Source organism: Etheostoma cragini, chromosome 3 (genome assembly GCF_013103735.1).
Source record: "Etheostoma cragini isolate CJK2018 chromosome 3, CSU_Ecrag_1.0, whole genome shotgun sequence".
Classification (NCBI taxonomy): domain Eukaryota; kingdom Metazoa; phylum Chordata; class Actinopteri; order Perciformes; family Percidae; genus Etheostoma; species Etheostoma cragini.
In genome coordinates, this window is record NC_048409.1 from 10318087 (window position 1) to 10337411 (window position 19325).

The 19325-nt window shown below is 39.8% G+C and overlaps 2 protein-coding genes across 2 annotated transcripts; both read left to right on the forward strand.

Annotated features, from left to right (window-relative positions):
• Nucleotides 1–3532: 3532 nt before the first annotated feature.
• Nucleotides 3533–7910, forward strand: LOC117942139 (extracellular calcium-sensing receptor-like). The gene is made up of 6 exons (XM_034867466.1): nucleotides 3533–3636; nucleotides 3836–4133; nucleotides 4305–5099; nucleotides 5264–5491; nucleotides 5680–5803; nucleotides 7003–7910. The coding sequence occupies exons 1-6, from the start codon at nucleotides 3548–3550 to the stop codon at nucleotides 7908–7910; spliced, it is 2442 nt and encodes an 813-aa protein (XP_034723357.1). The 5' UTR covers nucleotides 3533–3547.
• A 2906-nt stretch (nucleotides 7911–10816) lies between these two features.
• LOC117942134 (extracellular calcium-sensing receptor-like) lies at nucleotides 10817–14898 on the forward strand. The gene is made up of 5 exons (XM_034867460.1): nucleotides 10817–11095; nucleotides 11257–12051; nucleotides 12216–12443; nucleotides 12632–12755; nucleotides 13991–14898. The coding sequence occupies exons 1-5, from the start codon at nucleotides 10832–10834 to the stop codon at nucleotides 14896–14898; spliced, it is 2319 nt and encodes a 772-aa protein (XP_034723351.1). The 5' UTR covers nucleotides 10817–10831.
• Nucleotides 14899–19325: the final 4427 nt, after the last annotated feature.

The window sequence follows — 19325 nt, forward strand, 5'->3', positions numbered from 1 at the left end:
CTGGTGGATTGAGGTCGCAAGGACTTAAAGTCAGTGGTGTCTTTGGCATGGAACTCAGAAGTGTTAAGTGGTGGTCACAATCAAGTAAAGGAGCTCTAGTAGGGGAAGAACATTCACCTGCCGGTGGCAGGGAGTCTGCACTGAGATGCGGTTTCTCAGTGGGGTGAGGACTGGACAGTGTACTAGGCTGAATAGCTTCAATGGAGGTCTTTATCTTTGACATGACTTCTCATCACTTCTAAGCACTTCCCCATAGCCCTTCCCACTCAACTTCGGTATCCCCTTTAGCTCCTTCAGATAGTAGTCAGTGACATCCCCTCCTGCCGTCTGTGTATAAACATCAGCTAATGCCTGCACACAATATTTAACCTCCGGATCGTCAGGTAGAGTATGAGGATACGGACACAGGGGTCTTAAGGTTTGTAGGGCTACCCCTGAGTGATGCTCTACGATAAGGCTCTTGTGAAACTCAGAGGTGATATCATCTACAGTTAGGGTTCTACTGATTGAGCCATACTGTTTTAGTACATTAAAAATTGACTCATCTTTCTCGGAACCTGTTAATCCGCACACTATCACCGCGTTGGGTACCTTAACACCTAACTTATCAACTACTTCCATAATGCAGCAACGATAAAAAGTCACTTTGGAAATGATCAAAAGGCACAAAAATGTAATACTTCACAGTCGTAATCCAAAATCTCAATGGCTCCTGGCTTGCTCGCCAGTTTTGTATGGCTAATTCAACCCTTTGGCTTCAGCGAGAAAACCTAGAATCTTCTGATCTGGCCCAATTCCTAACATCTGGATAGCTTAAATATCTCTTATTGTCAGGTAAATTTATTGGTTATTCTTATAAAAGTGATCAGCCTTTGAGTAGCTGGTTACACTAGCAAGGGTTTGCCTTTTTCCTGTGTCATACTTGTGAATTGGTAAAGTTACACACACTGGTTCTATTGGCATCACATGTAATGGTACACTCACCTTTTGTCATTCTCTGCCATCCGACGATGAACTGTTGTTTCGCTGACTCCAAAAAGCCTTGCAATGGCACCATCAGGCAAACCCGCATGTAAAAGTCCTTCCACGGCGTCCACAGGCAGCATATAAGCAGGGCGACCAGATATCCCAGGTGTGTGATTAACGTTAGCGACCGAGTTAAGAAGATAGGCCGCTTCCTCCAGATTGTGAAAAACTACATTGTCGACATCTGTTTCCATGTGTGCCGCTAACTGAAACACACGTTCTGTCAATGCGTCTAAACGAAAAATTTTAAAGTCAATATTTATAGTGTCAGCATTGTTTTCAAAAACAGTTGCTAAATGCCTCAGTTCACTGACAACTTCATCGTAGGTAGCCATCTTTGTTGTGACTGTGGCCGGTGTCATGTAGATTCGACCGATGCAGTAAAATGCTAACCAACCAATGGGCAGAAGTTGAACCCTTAAGACCAGCCCCTCCTCATTTGCATAATGAGGCAGGAATGCATGAAGAAATGTAAAATTGACAGGCAGAAATAAATACCAGGGGTGAAAATAAATAGGGTAGAAAATGCAACGGAAGAATCAAACAGTCAAAAAATTTAAACACACACAAAAATAGATACATTTAAAAAATAATGAATTGATAAATAAAGTTGAAGATTGTAACGGACAATGAATAAATAAGGTAATTATTACAAAGGTGAATAAATAAACAAGATAATTAAAAGAGATTTATACATTTTTTTCTCACAGTATAATTTAATTTCTACCTACATTTATTTGTTTATTGTATTTTTTGGGGCAATTAATTGTATGCTTATTTATATATTGAGCATTTATTTATTTCTGTATTTATTTTTAAATATTGTAGACCTGGTCCTCCATACACCTTGTTCTTACTCCTAACTTACCAAATATGACAGCTTGGTCAGAGGCCCTCAGGGTGGATGGGTCAAAACAAACAGAACTTTCACCGGGGAGATCGCTTTCAATGTCCTGTGTGAAACCAAAAATTAACATTGATTTATTTTAAAATACCGTCAAATATTGTACTTATTTTAACCCAAACCACTATCTATCTATCTATCTATCTATCTGCATGACATAGCCAAACATTACTCTTCTGTATAACACTTCGCTCCAAAACCATGGACACATTATGTAGCTACAACATTCTTCTGTGAAGACTTAACTGCAGGGCTTTCCTCCCATTCACTCAGATTTATTAGATTACTACTTTGGGGCGATATTGCCTGGCTCTGTGTTGCAACCAAACCAAAAGTTGAAACCAACGTTTTCTGATGTGGTCTAGGCCAGGACTATGTGCAGAACGCTCAGATTCGTTAATGCCAACTTCCCATGTTCATAGACCTGTCCTGCTCGGTTTTTCAGATCTCCAGGCAGACCGGGTTGTAGGCTGGAAGCTAGCAGCCCTGGGTGTAGAATGGAGATCACCTAACTACGAAAGCTGTAGTGAAGGGTTCAGAAGAAAAACACTATCATCTGATAAATACCACAAATTTCCAACAGCAGCTCGGAACTTCAAGAAGCCTTGGTCAACATTTTGAAAAGACCCATGGTAATTCTTAACTCATGCCAAGAAAATGGCAGACGGGGTTGGTGGTTGTCTAATTAGTCCATGTTGGGCAAGATTGAACTGTCAAGGAATTGAGTACAAGGCAACAAAGGAAATACCTAAATGCAAATAGCCCAGGGAGAAATGAATACTTCACTGATTGTGTTACTTAAGTAAAATACAAAAGTGTACAGGCATGGGTAGCTAGCTTGAATAGAAGGAATGCAGTTTAACCGTTAGATGGGAGAAATTCTTACATCATGTAGCTATGAAGTGTCATATTGTCTGTTTAAGGGGATATAAAAGGCAAAAAGAATCTGACAAAGGACTGAACCTTGCGGAAAACCACTAAACAGATAGATTAGATTTGATCAGATTTAGAGTTTTAGTTTCCAACAGCAACTGACAATCTTCCATCAGAAAGATAAAAAGGAGAATCAATGCTGGGCTGACCAAGAGATACAAGCCCGCTGCTTAGGTAGGTTAGTTAGAATTATATGGTCCACAGTGTCAAAAGCTGCACTTAGATCCAGCAGTACCAAACCACTGTCCTGTATAACCATGGATCAAGATATCATTGGAGCCTATGGCAATGGCTGTGAAAAGAATCTTGGAAATAGAAAACTTTGGTGAAGAGACGGTTTGAGATTTGTTTTTAAACCTGCCATGTTTGAAAAGGCTCAAAACCCTTTTTCTGTTTGGGCCCCTCCTGCCTCCCTACAGAGATACAACGTCACTGTTCTAGAGATATTTCCCATGTTGCTTCAAAATGTATTAATACAAGTGCAAGCTTTGAATTTACGTGAATGTGATGCCACCCAGTGATTTAGCTCTATCAGACAATATGACATCAAATCAAAAGTGGCCAGAACAGGGTTGGGCACTCTTACATCTGTTGCTGGTGGCATCTTTCTCTCAGGCTGAGGAGCTGGTGTGCAGGCAGAGAGGGGATCCTGAGAACCCCCAGCTATCTAAGAATGAGGGCATTATGTTGGGGGGAATCTTCCCTTTCCACAGCAGATGGAAAAATAGAAAGGTCACCTACAGGCAAAAACCTTTGCCACTGGAATGCACCAGGTAAATGCAAATTAAAATTAAGTATAAATCTATTTAGATTTAAATTGTATGAAGAAGAAAGCCAAACTTTTAAAAGAAATAAATATTCCTTGAAATATAATTGTTCTAATACCATCAAACACTTGATTTACTATGCTATTCTTTCTTTTTCAAGGGCACAATTCAACTATTATTTATTGTCATAACTGTTTCCATCCAGTTTGACTTTCAGAGGTTTCCAGTTTGCCCAGGCTATGCTCTTTGCCATAGGGGAGATTAATAACAGCCCAGACCTACTGCCTGGTATCTCTCTGGGCTATAAGATCTACGATTCCTGTGGCTCCATTGCCAGAAGTGTGAAGGTTGCACTGGCCTTGGCTAATGGTAATGAGATATTATCTGCACTCTCCGATGCACCATGTACTAGAACGGCCCAGTTGCAGGCCATTTTGGGAGAAGCATCTTCATCTCCTTGTATGGCTGTATCTACTGTAATCGGACCCTTTCACATCCCAATGGTAAGTAAGAATGGAAAAAATTTAATTATATTTGTGAAAGATCATATATATATATTTGTATATATATATTAGAGCTAGAAAAGAGGGGATTTCAAATAATTGAATTTGCTGTGCAAATGTTTCATATTTTGCATCTCTATCTTAGACTGTTTTTCTTTCTTTTTCTTTTAGATCAGCCCCTTTGCTACTTGTGCTTGTCTGAGTGATAAAACCAAGTACCCATCCTTTCTCAGAACAATACCCAGTGACTATTACCAGAGTAGAGCCCTGGCTCAGTTGATCAATTACTTTGGTTGGACTTGGGTTGGAGCGATTAGATCAAATGATGATTATGGCAACAATGGCATGGCCATATTTACAGAAACCGCCCAGCATCTGGGCATCTGTCTAGAGTACTCTGTAGCTTTCTTTAAAACAGATCCACCAGACAAAATTAAAAAGATTATTGACATTATCAAGGCTTCAACTTCCAAGATGATTGTCACTTTCCTCTCTCCCGCTGATATTATTGCTTTAGTACAACAGCTGTCTCTACACAACCTGACTGGGTACCAGTGGGTAGGCACTGAGGCCTGGATCTCTGATTCCCAAACTGCAGCCGTGGATAGGCATCACATTCTGGATGGTGCCATAGGCCTGTCCATCCCCAAAGCACATGTCAGTGGAATGAGAGAGTTCATGTTGGATGTGAAGCCGCTAAATTCATCTAGTAATGAAATGTTTCCAGAGTTTTGGGAAACTTTATTTAAGTGTAAGATCAAACAGTCCAAATCTTCATCAGGGAATCAGAGAGAATGTACTGGCCATGAAGATCTGACTGGAGTACAAAACAGCTTCACTGATATGTCGCTCATGCCCATCTTTTACAATGTTTATAAAGGAGTGTATGCTGTGGCCCATGCACTTCATAATATCCTCAGCTGTAACAAAACCTGTAACAACAAGGTGCAGCTAGATCCATTTACGGTGAGTAGCACATCAACATTTCGTATAGTTTTTAAACTAAGTCACATTAACAGGAACAATTGTTCAAATTCTGAAAAATAAATTATTGTCATCTTTTTATCATGTTATTGAGCCAATAGGCCCACATCTTTGTCAGGTAATGATATGAATACATGTCTTCTTAGATTTTACAGCACATTAAAAACATTAGGTTCAAAACTAAGGAAGGAGATGATGTTTACTTTAATGAGAATGGAGACCCTGCAGCAAAGTATGAAATTATAAACTGGCAGCCAACAGAACATGGCATTGTGCAGTTTGTTACAGTTGGTCTTTATGATGCATCTTTACCTGCAAAAAAACAGCTGAATCTGCTAAATAAGTCTTTAATTTGGGCAAAAAACTCACAACAGGTAAGTCAAAATGAGATCACTGTAATTGTTAACAGTTTATGTCAATAGCTACAGTTGTATTAATTCGTAGTTATAGTCATTGCATCATAATGCTTGGTTTTCATGAAGGCAATCAACAAAAGAAGCTTGCAAAAGACAACCTCCTGTGAATACCTATATATTTTCTCATAGTGGTTTTGTTCATGCAGGTGCCTTTGTCAGTTTGCAGTGAGAAATGTCCTGCGGGAACTCGCAAGGTTCTTCAGAAAGGAAAGCCTGTTTGCTGCTATGACTGTTTAAGATGTGCAGAGGGAGAAATGAGCAACATGACAGGTGTAGTGTTATTGATAAAATGTCATGCAAATGTCATTAAAGGGTCAGCTTACTCAAATTACCTAAAATGCCTACAGTATATACTCAGGGGTAACTGAGCATGCAGATAGCTTTGGACTCAGCTTTTGAGGTTTGGATATCTCTCTCTGAATCTGCAATGAATGCGTTGAGAGTGGATGAAAAGGTGTTTGTGCAGAAGCCCTAAAAACAACAGGCCCTCAGGGTTACTGGCAGATGCTGATTTTGTGTTGTTTTTCTTTAAATACGTTTTCATCTTTGAGGATTTGAGATAGTACAGACCAAATTTGGAGTCGATCGGATGAAATCTCCAGGAGGAGTATGTTAAAATACAGCACCTTTACTTTTAGATATAGTTCTTGTTGCCACTAAGGGGCGCCATGCCAATATAATATCGGCCTGTATATGTCCTCAGGGTTGGACTCTGATGAATCCTGATAAGTTTTGAGCCAATTGGACAATGTACACTCAAGTTACACCCACTTCCTACTTTGATGGGGAAATTCACGAAGTGACCACCAACGGCCATGCCCTATGATTAAAAGTTTTTGTTTTAATACATTTTCATTTTAACGTCTTTGGATGGTGCTGACAAAATTGGAAGTCGGGCGGATGAAATCTCCAGAAGGAGTTTGTTAAAATACGATATGTCGAAAAGGCCAAAAATGGCTGACTTCGTGTTGGGTTTAGGGTATTGCTCCAATAAGCTTTCATGTACATCTTAACATGCTTCATATGTGTACTACTATTTATGAGTCTACAGTAAACGTACTACAGGGGGTCAATTATTTGAGTTTGTAGAGGACGCTAGTGAGCAATTTTTGTGCACCTGTTCCAGAAAGCCTTAAAATACGTAGAATTTCACCATACTTGATGGGACCGCCAATTTTGTTGAGTTTTGGAGTATGTTAGCCCTCCAAAAGGCGATACATTTTCCTGTAGAATAATAATTCCCTCAGTTGTAATGGGGTCTTCGCCACTGTTAAGTAAGTAATACTGAGGTATTACTTACTGTATCTTGTAAAATCCAAATCATTCATGATGATACCATGTTATAAGGCCATCAATTATCTGGTAATTTTGTAGTGTCTGTTTCATATGCATCGCTAAAATACATTTACATAAAAGAGAATACAAAAGACAAATGTATTGGCAAAGTCTAATAACTGCTATTTTTTCAGATTCCATCACTTGTGTGCGATGCCACCATGAGTTCTGGTCAAATGAGAGAAGGGATGCTTGTGTGAAGAAGGAGGCAGAGTTTCTATCATATGAAGAGATTATGGGAGCGCTGCTCACTGCAGCGTCCTTATTTGGAACATGCATCACTGCTGTTGTGGCATTCATTTTCTTCAGATACAGGAAAACTCCTATTGTCAGGGCCAACAACTCTGAGCTGAGCTTCCTGCTGCTCTTCTCCTTGACTCTGTGTTTCCTGTGTTCTCTCACCTTCATAGGCCGGCCCTCTGAGTGGTCCTGCATGCTGCGACACACAGCATTCGGCATTACCTTTGTTCTCTGTATCTCTTGTGTTCTGGGGAAAACTATAGTGGTGTTAATGGCCTTCAGGGCCACAGTTCCAGGTAGTAATGTTATGAAATGGTTTGGGCCTGCACAGCAGCGACTCACTGTTGTGGGTTTCACTCTCATACAAGTTATCATATGTAACCTTTGGTTAATAATTTCTCCTCCATTTCCATTTAAAAATGTTGATCAATCTAAGGACAAAATCATCTTAGAGTGTGCTCTGGGCTCAGCTGTAGGTTTTTGGGCTGTACTTGGGTACATAGGACTTCTGGCCATGTTATGTTTCATTCTTGCTTTTCTGGCCCGGAAACTGCCTGATAATTTCAATGAAGCCAAATTTATCACCTTTAGCATGCTGATATTCTGTGCTGTATGGATCACTTTTATTCCAGCGTATGTCAGCTCTCCTGGGAAGTTCAGCGTTGCTGTGGAGATATTTGCTATTCTGGCCTCCAGTTTTGGACTCCTCTTTTGTAATTTCATTCCAAAATGTTATATTATCTTACTGAAACCTGAGAAGAATACCAAAAAGAATATGATGGGGAAGGGGGTACCAAAATAGTAATAAAACCATAACATAATATGGTGGCAAAGGCTTTTTTATGCCAATTTAATCACTTGTAAAGCAGACTGTCAAGTAGATATCTATCTTAATTTTATTGAGGACTCCTTTTATTGAATTACTATAGTATAACTGTAGGATGGGAAAAAATTCCTGATGCATCACCGATACTCAGGCTTTAAAAAATATGAATTCAGTAGTAGTTTTATCTTACTGTCTAGAACAACATTATTGTTGCAAACACAGACACAAACCGTTATCAGATATCCTAATATTACTAATGTAAGCTGATTTGTTTCCCTGAATGTATCTGTACTGGCCAGTAAGATTTAACCTTGTTAATGATACTATCTTTAAATTTGAACAATACAGTACTACTTTGTGTGCATGGTAACATGTGTTTTACATGATGATCCACCGCATCCATACAGTAAAATACTGTTACATAGTTTTTGGACATTCAAATTTATTTTTCTTATTATTACTTGACCCTTTGTACATGATGCTGGCTTTTAAATTGAACAAACTTCAATAAGGCATTAAATAAAGAAATACATTGAGTAAAAGTTTATATGCCTTTGTTTTTAAAATGTGGGAAATCAACTGTTAATTTGATGTGCTGAATGGTTGACAGTAAACATCCCATCAGAAGTCAGTTTCTAAAATAGATCATACAGTTTATTGTTGACAATATCATGCAATTATATGTTATGAAACATGTTTAAGTCATATAAGTTGAACCAAGCGATCAAAAAAACGTGTCTATTAGTAATAAAACATCTTTTCTGGATCCACACACTTCTACTTCCATTCTGAAATGAAATGTACACTTTTTTGAAAGAAAGGAAGACTGGCCTTTGTCTCTTCTCCCGTTGTTCCTTTTTTTCCATGTCTATCTATTCTATCTACATGACCAACTTGTTCTTACTCCCAACTCACCAAATTTGACAGCTTGGTCAGAGGCCCACAGGGTGTATGGGTCAAAACAAACAGGACTTTCACCACGGAGAGCGCTTTCGGTGTCCTGCATGAAACCAAATATTAACATTGACTTATTTTAAAATAACGTCAAATATTTTATCTATCTATCTATCTATCTATCTATCTATCTATCTGTCTATCTGCATGACATAGCCAAATTTATGTTTACCCAAACATTACTCTCCTGTAACATATCATTCCAAAACCATGGACACATTATGTAGCTACAACATTCTTCTGTGAAGACTTGACTGAAGGGCTTTCCTCCCATTCAGTCAGATTTATCAGATTACTAATTTGGGCCATATGGCCTGGCTCTGTGTTGCTACCAAACCAAAAGTTGAAACCAACGTTTTCTGATGTGGTCTAGGCCAGGACTATGAGCAGGACGCTCAGATTTGTTAATGCCAACCTCCCATGTTCATAGACCTGTCCTGCTCGATTTTTCAGATCTCCAGGCATACCGGGTTGTAGGCTTGAAGCTAGCAGCCCTGTGTGTAGAATGGAGATCAACTAACTAAGAAAGCTGTAGTGAAGGGTTCAGAAGAAAAACACTATCATCTGATAAATACCACAAATTTAGAGTTGATATTTCCAACAGCAGCTCGGGAATTCAAGAAGCCCTGGTCAACATTTAGAAAAGACCCATGGTAATTCTTAACTCATAGCAAGAAAATGGCAGGCATAGTTGGTGGTTGTCTAATTAGTCCATGTTGGGCCAGATTGAACTGTCAATGAATTGAGGACAAGGCAACAAGGGAAATACCTAAATGCAGATAGCCCAGGGAGAAATTAATACTTCAGGGATAGTGTCACAAAAGTAAAATACAAAAGTGTACTGGCATGGGTAGCTAGCTTGAATAGAAGGAATGCAGTTTAACCATTAGATGGGAGAAATTCTTACATCATGTAGCTATGAAGTGTCATATTGTCTGTTTAAGGGGACATAAAAGGCAAACAGAATCTGACCAAGGACTGAACCTTGGGGAACATCACTAAACAGATAGATTAGATTAGATCAGATTTAGAGTTTTAGTTTCCAACAGCAACTGACAATCTTCCATCAGAAAGATAAAAGGAGAATCACTGCAAGGCTGACCAAGAGATCCAAGCCCGCTGCTTAAGTAGGTTAGTTAGAATGATATGGTCCACAGTGTCAAAAGCTGCACTTAGATCCAGCAGTACCAAACCACTGTCCTATATAACCATGGATCGATATATCATTGGAGTCTATGGCATTGGCTGTGAAAGGAAACTTGGAAATAGAAAACTTTGGTGAAGAGACGGTTTGAGATTTGTTTTTAAACCTGCCATGTTTGTAAAGGCTCAAAACCCTTTTTCTGTTTGGGCCCCTCCTGCCTCCCTACCGAGATACAACGTCACTGTTCTAGAGATGTTTCCCATGTTGCTTCAAAATGTATAAATACCAGTGCAAGCTTTGAATTTACGTGAATGTGATGCCACCCAGTGATTTAGCTCAGTATGAAATCAAATCAGATGTGGCCAGAGCAGGGTTGGGCATTCTTACAGCTGTTGCTGGTGGCATCTTTCTCTCAGGCTGAGGAGCTGGTGTGCAGGCAGAGAGGGGATCCTGAGAACCCCCAGCTATCTAAGAATGGGGACATTCTGTTGGGGGGAATCTTCCCTTTCCACGGCAGCTGGATAAATAGACAGGTCACCTACAGGCAAAAACCCTTGCCACTGGAATGCACCAGGTACATTATACAGTATAAATCTATTTAGATTTAAATTGTATGAAGAAGAAAGTCAAACTTCTAAAATAAAGAAATATTTCTTGAAATATAATTGTTCTATTAATACCAAACACTTGAATTTACTTTGCTGTTGTTTCTTTTTCATTGAAACATTTCAACTATTATTTATTGTCATAATTGTTTCCATCCAGTTTGACTTTCAGAGGTTTCCAGTTTGCCCAGGCTATGCTCTTTGCCATAGAGGAGATTAATAACAGCACAGACCTACTGCCTGGTATCTCTCTGGGCTATAAGATCTACGATTCCTGTGGCTCCATTGCCAGAAGTGTGAAGGTTGCACTGGCCTTGGCTAATGGTAATGATATATTATCTACACTCTCTGATGCACCATGTACTAGAACTGCCCAGTTGCAGGCCATTTTGGGAGAAACATCTTCATCTCCTTGCATGGCTGTATCTACTATAATCGGACCCTTTCATATTCCAATGGTGGGTAAGAATGGAAAAAATGTAATTGTATTTGTGTAAGATTGCAGATATATTAGCATATATATATATATATGGCCATAGAAAAATAATGGAATTTGCTGTACAAATGTTTCATATTTTGCATCTCTATCTTAGACTGTTTTTCTTTCTTTTTCTTTTAGATCAGCCACTTTGCTACTTGTGCTTGTCTCAGTGATAAAACTAAGTACCCATCCTTCCTCAGGACAATACCCAGTGACTATTATCAGAGTAGAGCCCTGGCTCAGTTGGTCAAGTACTTTGGTTGGACTTGGGTTGGAGCGATTAGATCAAATGATGGTTATGGCAACAATGGCATGGCCATATTTACAGAAACCGCCCAGCACCTGGGCATCTGTCTAGAGTACTCTGTAGCTTTCTTTATAACAGATCCACCAGACAAAATTAAAAAGATTATTGACATTATCAAGGCTTCAACTTCCAAGGTGATTGTCACTTTCCTCTCCCCCACTGATATAACTGCGTTAGTACAACAGCTGTCTCTCCACAACCTGACTGGGTACCAGTGGGTAGGCACTGAGGCCTGGATCTCTGATTCCCAAACTGTGGCTATGGATAGGCATCACATTCTGGATGGTGCCATAGGTCTATCCATCCCAAAAGCACATGTCAGTGGAATGAGAGAGTTCATGTTGGATGTGAAGCCGCTCAATTCATCTAGTAATGAAATGTTTCCAGAGTTTTGGGAGACATCATTTAACTGTAAGTTCAAACAGTCCAAATCTTCAGCAGGGAATCAGATAGAATGTACTGGCCATGAAGATCTGACTGGAGTACAAAACAGCTTCACTGATATGTCGCTCATGCCCATCTTTTACAATGTTTATAAAGGAGTGTATGCTGTGGCCCACGCACTTCATAATATCCTCAGCTGTAACAAAACCTGTAACAACAAGGTGCAGCTAGATCCATTTTCGGTGAGTAGCACATCAACATTTCGTATAGTTTTTAAACTAAGTCACATTAACAGGAACAATTGTTCAAATTCTGAAAAATAAATTATTGTCATCTTTTTATCATGTTATTGAGCCAATAGGCCCACATCTTTGTCAGGTAATGATATGAATACATGTCTTCTTAGATTTTACAGCACATTAAAAACATTAGGTTCAAAACTAAGGAAGGAGATGATGTTTACTTTAATGAGAATGGAGACCCTGCAGCAAAGTATGAAATTATTAACTGGCAGCCAACAGAACATGGCATTGTGGACTTTGTCACAGTTGGTCTTTATGATGCATCTCTACCTGCAGAAAAACAGCTGAATCTGCTAAATAAGTCTTTAATTTGGGCACAGAACTCACAACAGGTAAGTCAAAATGAGATCACTGTAATTGTTAACAGTTTATGTCAATAGCTACAGTTGTATTAATTTGTAGTTATAGTCATGTCATCATAATGCTTGGTTTTTTATAAAATAAATAAATAATAGAAGCTTGCAAAGACAACATCCTGGGAATACCTATGTATTTTCTCATAGTGGTTTTGTGATTGCAGGTGCCTTTGTCAGTTTGCAGTGAGAGATGTCCTCCAGGAACTCGTAAGGTTCTCCAGAAAGGAAAGCCTGTTTGCTGCTATGACTGTTTAAGATGTGCAGAGGGAGAAATGAGCAACATTACAGGTGTAGTGTCATTGATAAAATGTCATGCAAATGTCATTAAAGGGTCAGCTTACTCAAATTACATAAAATGTCTACAGTATTTACTCAGGGGTAACTGAGCATGAAGATAGCTTTGGACTCAGCTTTTGGGGTTTGGACATCTCTCCCTCGGAATCTGCAACGACTGCATTGAGAGATGATGAAAATGTGTTTGTGCACCAGCCCTGAAATGGATGGGCCCTCAGGGTTACTGGCAATGCCGATTTTGTGACCATAATGTTTTTCTTTTAAAGAGTTTTCATCTTTGAGGATTTGAGATAGTACAGACCAAATTTGGAGTTGATCGGATGAAATATCCAGGAGGAGTATGTTAAAATATAGCACCTTTACTTTTAGGGATAGTTCCTGTTGCCACTTAGGGGCGCCATGCCAATAAAATATCGGCCTGTATATGTTCTCAGGGTTGGACTCTGATGAATCCTGACAAGTTTTGAGCCAATTGGACAATGTACGCTCAAGTTACACCCACTTCCAACTTTGCAGGGGAACTCACAAAATGACCGCCCAAGGCCATGCCCTATGATGAAAAGTTTTTCTTAAATAAAATAAATAAATAAATCTTCATCTTTAACGTCTTTAGAAGGTGCAGACCAAATTTGAAGTCGGGCGGATGAAATCTCTAGAGGGAGTTTGTTAAAGTAAGATATGTCGAAATGGCCAAAAATGGATGACTTCCTGTTGGGTTCAGGGTATTGCTCCAATAAGCTTTCATGTACATCTTAACATGCTTCATATGTGTACTACTATTTATGAGTCTACATTAAACGTACTGCAAGGGGTCAATTATTTAAGTTTGTAGCGGACACTAGTGAGCAATTTTTGTGTGCCTGTTCCAGAAACCCTTAAAATACGTACAATTTCACCAGACTTGATGGGTCCGCCAATTTCGGTGAGTTTTTGAGTATGTTAGCCCTCCAAACGGCGATTAATTTTCCTGTAGAATAATAATTCCCTCAATTTGAATTGGGCCTTTGCCACTGTCGCTGCTCTGGCACTAATAGTAAGTAATAATGAGGTATCACTTACTGTATCTTGTAAAATCCAAATCATTCATGATGATACCATGTTATAAGGCCATCAACTATCTGGTAATGATGTAGTGTCTGCTTCATATGCATCGCTAAAATACATTTACATTTACAGAGAATACAAAAGACAAATGTATTGGGAAAGTCTAATAACTGCTATTTTTTCAGATTCCATCACTTGTGTGCGATGCCACCCTGAGTTCTGGTCAAATGAGAGAAGAGATGCTTGTGTGAAGAAGGAGGCAGAGTTTCTATCATATGAAGAGATTATGGGAGCGTTGCTCACTGCAGCGTCCTTATTTGGAACATGCATCACTTCTGTTGTGGCATTCATTTTCTTCAGATACAGGAAAACTCCTATTGTCAGGGCCAACAACTCTGAGCTGAGCTTCCTGCTGCTCTTCTCCTTGACTCTGTGTTTCCTATGTTCTCTGACCTTCATAGGCCGGCCCTCTGAGTGGTCCTGCAAGCTGCGACACACAGCCTTCGGCATCACCTTTGTTCTCTGTATCTCTTGTGTTCTGGGGAAAACTATAGTGGTGTTAATGGCCTTTAGGGCCACACTTCCCGGTAGTAATGTTATGAAATGGTTTGGGCCCGCACAGCAAAGACTAACTGTTTTGGGTTTCACTCTACTACAAGTTATCATATGTATCCTCTGGTTAACAATTTCTCCTCCATTTCCATTCAAAAATGTTGATCAATCTAAGGACAAAATCATCTTAGAGTGTGCTCTGGGCTCAGCTGTAGGTTTTTGGGCTGTACTTGGGTACATAGGACTTCTGGCCATGTTATGTTTCATTCTTGCTTTTCTGGCCCGGAAACTGCCTGATAATTTCAATGAAGCCAAATTTATCACCTTTAGCATGCTGATATTCTGTGCTGTATGGATCACTTTTATCCCAGCGTATGTCAGCTCTCCTGGGAAGTTCAGCGTTGCTGTGGAGATATTTGCGATTCTGGCCTCCAGTTTTGGACTTCTCTTTTGTATTTTCATTCCAAAATGTTATATTATCTTACTGAAACCTGAGAAGAATACAAAAAAGAATATGATGGGGAAGGCGGTACCAAAATAATTATGAAACCCTAAAATAATATCGTGGCAATGTCTTTTTTATGCCATTATCATCATTTGTGAAGCAGACTGTCAAGTAGATATCTATCTTAATGTTTAGTTTTATAGTACAGTACAGAACAACATTATTGTTGCAAACAGATGTTATGGTACACAGGAGGATTCAGGAGCGGACACACAGGAGTAAGGAGTTCAGGCGAGTTTATTGAGATAGCAGGTGAGCCAAAGTGTTTGAGATATCCGGGTTTGCTGGAGCTCAGGTGATAGTATTCAGAGGAGCGGTCAGGGCAGGCAGGCAGGCAGGCAGGCAGGCAGGCAGGCACACACTATGGCAAGGCGAAAAACGGATAGTTAGAAACACGTCAAAAAGTAGTGGGCAAACTATCAAGAGACCAAGCATAATACCAAGGGTAGTAAGCTGACGAACTGGCGAAGAGTGGAAGCAGAACCAGAGCCTATAGCTGGGAGAGCGATGATAGATGAGCCACAGGTGCGGTGAGCTGCAGCTGGTGATGAGCTGCAGGTGCAAAGCACAGCCAGCTGAGATGAGCCTGCTGAACACGCCCACACAAACAAACAAGACTGACAGGGATACGGGGAAGGGGGTAGATAACAGGATAAAACCCTAACAACAGACACAAAACGTTATCAGACATCCTAAATAAGTCCTAAAACTGAGTTTTGGGAAGGCAGTTTATTGTAAAATTCAACAAAATCAATTTTATGGTAGAAAGGTGCACGTTTCCACAACCTTCACACTTTTCATTTTTCTGTAACTTAATCTGAAAGCAAAATAAAAGGAAATTAATATATTGAAAGAAATATAAATTTTAAAATAAATTTGTATGGACAGTTACGTTGAAGGGCTTTTTACAGTGTTGAGGGATCTTCACAGCTAGTTTGGAAGTTGGCCTCAGTATTCGTGAGGTGAGTAGACATATATATATTAGAGCTGGGCAAGTTCACGCGTTATTATCCCAGTCTAACACACTTCTCTGCTCCTTTATTCCAGGTGTTACCTAGTAAAAACCCCATAGTGACGGTGTCTGCCCCCCGACCATTGAAATTATTTAAATCAAAGGTAGACAGTAGAGGAGCTGTGCATGAAAACCTCATAACAATTAAAACCACAAGTGCAATAATGCAAAAGAATAGGAGAACAAAATGTGGACTCTTAAACATCAGATCTCTCTCTTCTAAAGGGGTACTAGGGGTAATTAATATGAGATTCTAATATTGATTTATTCTGTCTTACTAAAACCTGGCTGGGTGAGGGAGAATATGTTAGTCTAAATGAATCCAATCCCCCCAAGCATTTTCATACTCACATTCCTTGAGGCACAGGCCGAGGAGCTGGAGTGGCAGCCATCTTTGATTCTAGTCTACTAATCAACTCTAAACCTAAACTGAATTATAACTCATTTGAAAGTCTTGTTCTTAGTCTTTCACACCCAAGTTGGAAATCAATGCAACCAGTTCTATTTGTTATAGTGTACCTAGCACCTGGCCCATACTCTGAATTTTTATCCGAATTTGCAGAGTTTCTGTCAACTTAGTGCTAAAAACGGACAAAGTTATTATTGTAGGGGATTTTAATATTCATGTGGACGATGAGAATGATAGCCTTAGCACTGTGTTTATCTCTCTATTAAATTCTATTGGCTTCTCTCAAGGTGTTCATAAACCGACTCACCGTTTTAACCACACCCTCGATCTTGTTCTGGTATATGCAGGGCTGCCAACTTTCCCCCAAACCTTGGAGTGAGATTTTGGGGGGCCAACCGATATTTTGCCGCTTACAAAGCAATTTCTTTGGGTCTTCATCCTTTAGGGTTTAAATTGGGATTTGTTATTTTTGGGGGGGATGGGGCTCTGCCTAGGGGGGTCTGGGGGTATGCCCCCCCAGGAAAAGAATTTGAAAAATAAACCATTAAATGGCACTTTCTGGAGAGTTCTTTTTGCAAAAAATGGAGAGATCAAGTCTTACATGATATCTGCAAAACTGTGGGGCTAAGAACCTTTGCATTGTTGTAGTATCAACAGGTTTTAGGGCATTTAGCATTTACATTATTTATATTATTAACTTCTTATGATATAAGAACTGACCCAGACAATGTGCCAAACATAATGAGCCCCATGAAGAGACAGTAGCATATGTCAGCAACAGCTGAGAAGATTTGGGTCTGTGGTGAACAGGTCTAGGGGTCCCTGGTGTAGGGACCAGTGACCCAAAGTTAAATTAATGTTGAGGGATCAACTAAGACCACTGAAATTCTAAAGAATGAGAACCACTGATTTACATAAATTCTAATCCTTTAACCTTTGTGAAAATGTTCAGTAATGTTTGGCCCTCATCTTCTGTGCCCCACTTATTGTATTTACTTTTTTGGGAAAATAAAGACTATTTGTTCATTTTATAAAACATCAAATTAATTATTTACAGTTACATTTAGAGATGCACAGAGGTTAAAGATGCACAATAGTGGCCCAACGTTGCAGTATTGTATATATAGTATTGTATAGCTCAGATGTGTTTCATAAGATTTCTGCTCATGTTTACAATTTTGTGCATATCCAAAATATAACTCCTCCCATCTGTTGTCCGAGATTTGGAGAGTTGTAATATAGTCTGCTATGCATGTCATTGCTCCGCCGATTTGGTAGTAGCTCACTCAGACCGTCTGACAGACACAGAGGCCCATTTGGGTCTCTGACAGAGTTTAGAGGTGGCTGTTTGCCGCTCTTTATCGGAGGTCTACGCACGGATGCAACGCGCCCCAGCCCACAGCAGAGCGGGTCCACTAAAATGAACTGAAGTTGCTACACTACCAGCCGCGCTGCTCACCTCTATCTTTACAGAGAGAGAGGACCCGAAGCGACGGACGGGTCTATGATACTCAGAGCACATACCTGAAGCCGGGGAAGTGCACCTGGGATGGATCGTAAAAAAAGGTTCTCATTAAGCGACAATTTGTAAATTCCACAGACAGGGAGCGCTCTTGAACCCCTCACAATCTATGAAAGCACAACTAGTCGATCACGAGTGGCTCAACAGGTAGATGTAGGCTATAGATAAACTCATCTTTCAGAAATTTGACAGACCGGGGTTGACACTTCAGCGTGAGAAATCGGGGGTGTGGCGTGTGAGCGTGTGAAACCAGTCAAATGCGTGTCTCACGGCCAATGCGTGAGAGTTGGCAGCCCTGTATATGGTGTTGAAATTGAACATTTAATAGTGTTCCCACAGAATGCCTTTTTATCTGACCACTGTTTGATAACTTTTGAGTTTATACTGCTGAACTACACGCCATTAGGCAAAACCTTCTATACAAGATGTCTATCTGATGGTGCTGTAGCTAAATGCGATTCCGTTAGCATTTAATTCATTACCAAATCACAAAGTAACAGAGGACTCCTATGCTATTAGTCCCTCCCAAATCGATCATTTTGTTGATAGTGCAGCAGGCTCGCTACGAATGACTCTCGACTCTGTTGCCCCTTTAAAAAAGAAGATAATAAAACAAATACGGTTAGCTCCATGGTATAACACTGAAACTCGCAAATTAAAGCAAATATCGCGGAAACTTGAGAAGATCTGGCGCTCCACCAAACTGAAAAATTCTCGTTTAATCTGGCAAGATAGTTTTAAAACGTATAGGAAGGCCCTCCGTAATGCCAGAATAGCGTAATGCCAGAATAGCGTACTACTCGTCATTAATAGAGGAAAATAGGAACAACCCAAGGTTTCTTTTCAGCACTGTAGCCAGGCTAACGGAAGGTCACAGCTCTACTGAGCCAAGTATTCCCATAGCTCTTAGTAGTAACGACTTTATGAGGTTCTTCAATGATAAAATTATAACTATTAGAAGCAAAATTCACCAAGACCTGCCTTTAACTAAAACTGCCTTTTACTTATCTCTAAACTCAGGAACCTTAAAAACAGCTGCAAAACCAGATACATGTTTAGACTGCTTTGCTTCACTTGATATTTATCAATTTAATTCAATTATTTCTTCACCTAAGCCATCCACCTGCCTCTTGGATCCCATCCCGACTAGGCTACTTAAAGAAATTTTACCATTAGTCAACATTTTGCTACTGGATATAACCAATTTGTCTTTATTAACAGGCTATGTACCACAGCACTTTAAAGTTGCTGTAATTAAACCTCTTCTGAAAAAGCCAAACCTTGATCCAGATGTTTTAGCCAACTATAGACCTATATCTAATAGGGATGAGCGAGTACAGCATTATCTGTATCTGTATCTGTATCTGTTTACCACATGAATTATCTGTATCCGGATCCGTACTCGGACTGGGCGGGGCCTAAAACGGAAGTGGTCCGATTTAAACCGGAAGTGGGTCAGGCTCTCTTGAAATGTGCGGGGCTTTAACCTATGCGGGTTATTTAAGCATGCAATTGATATG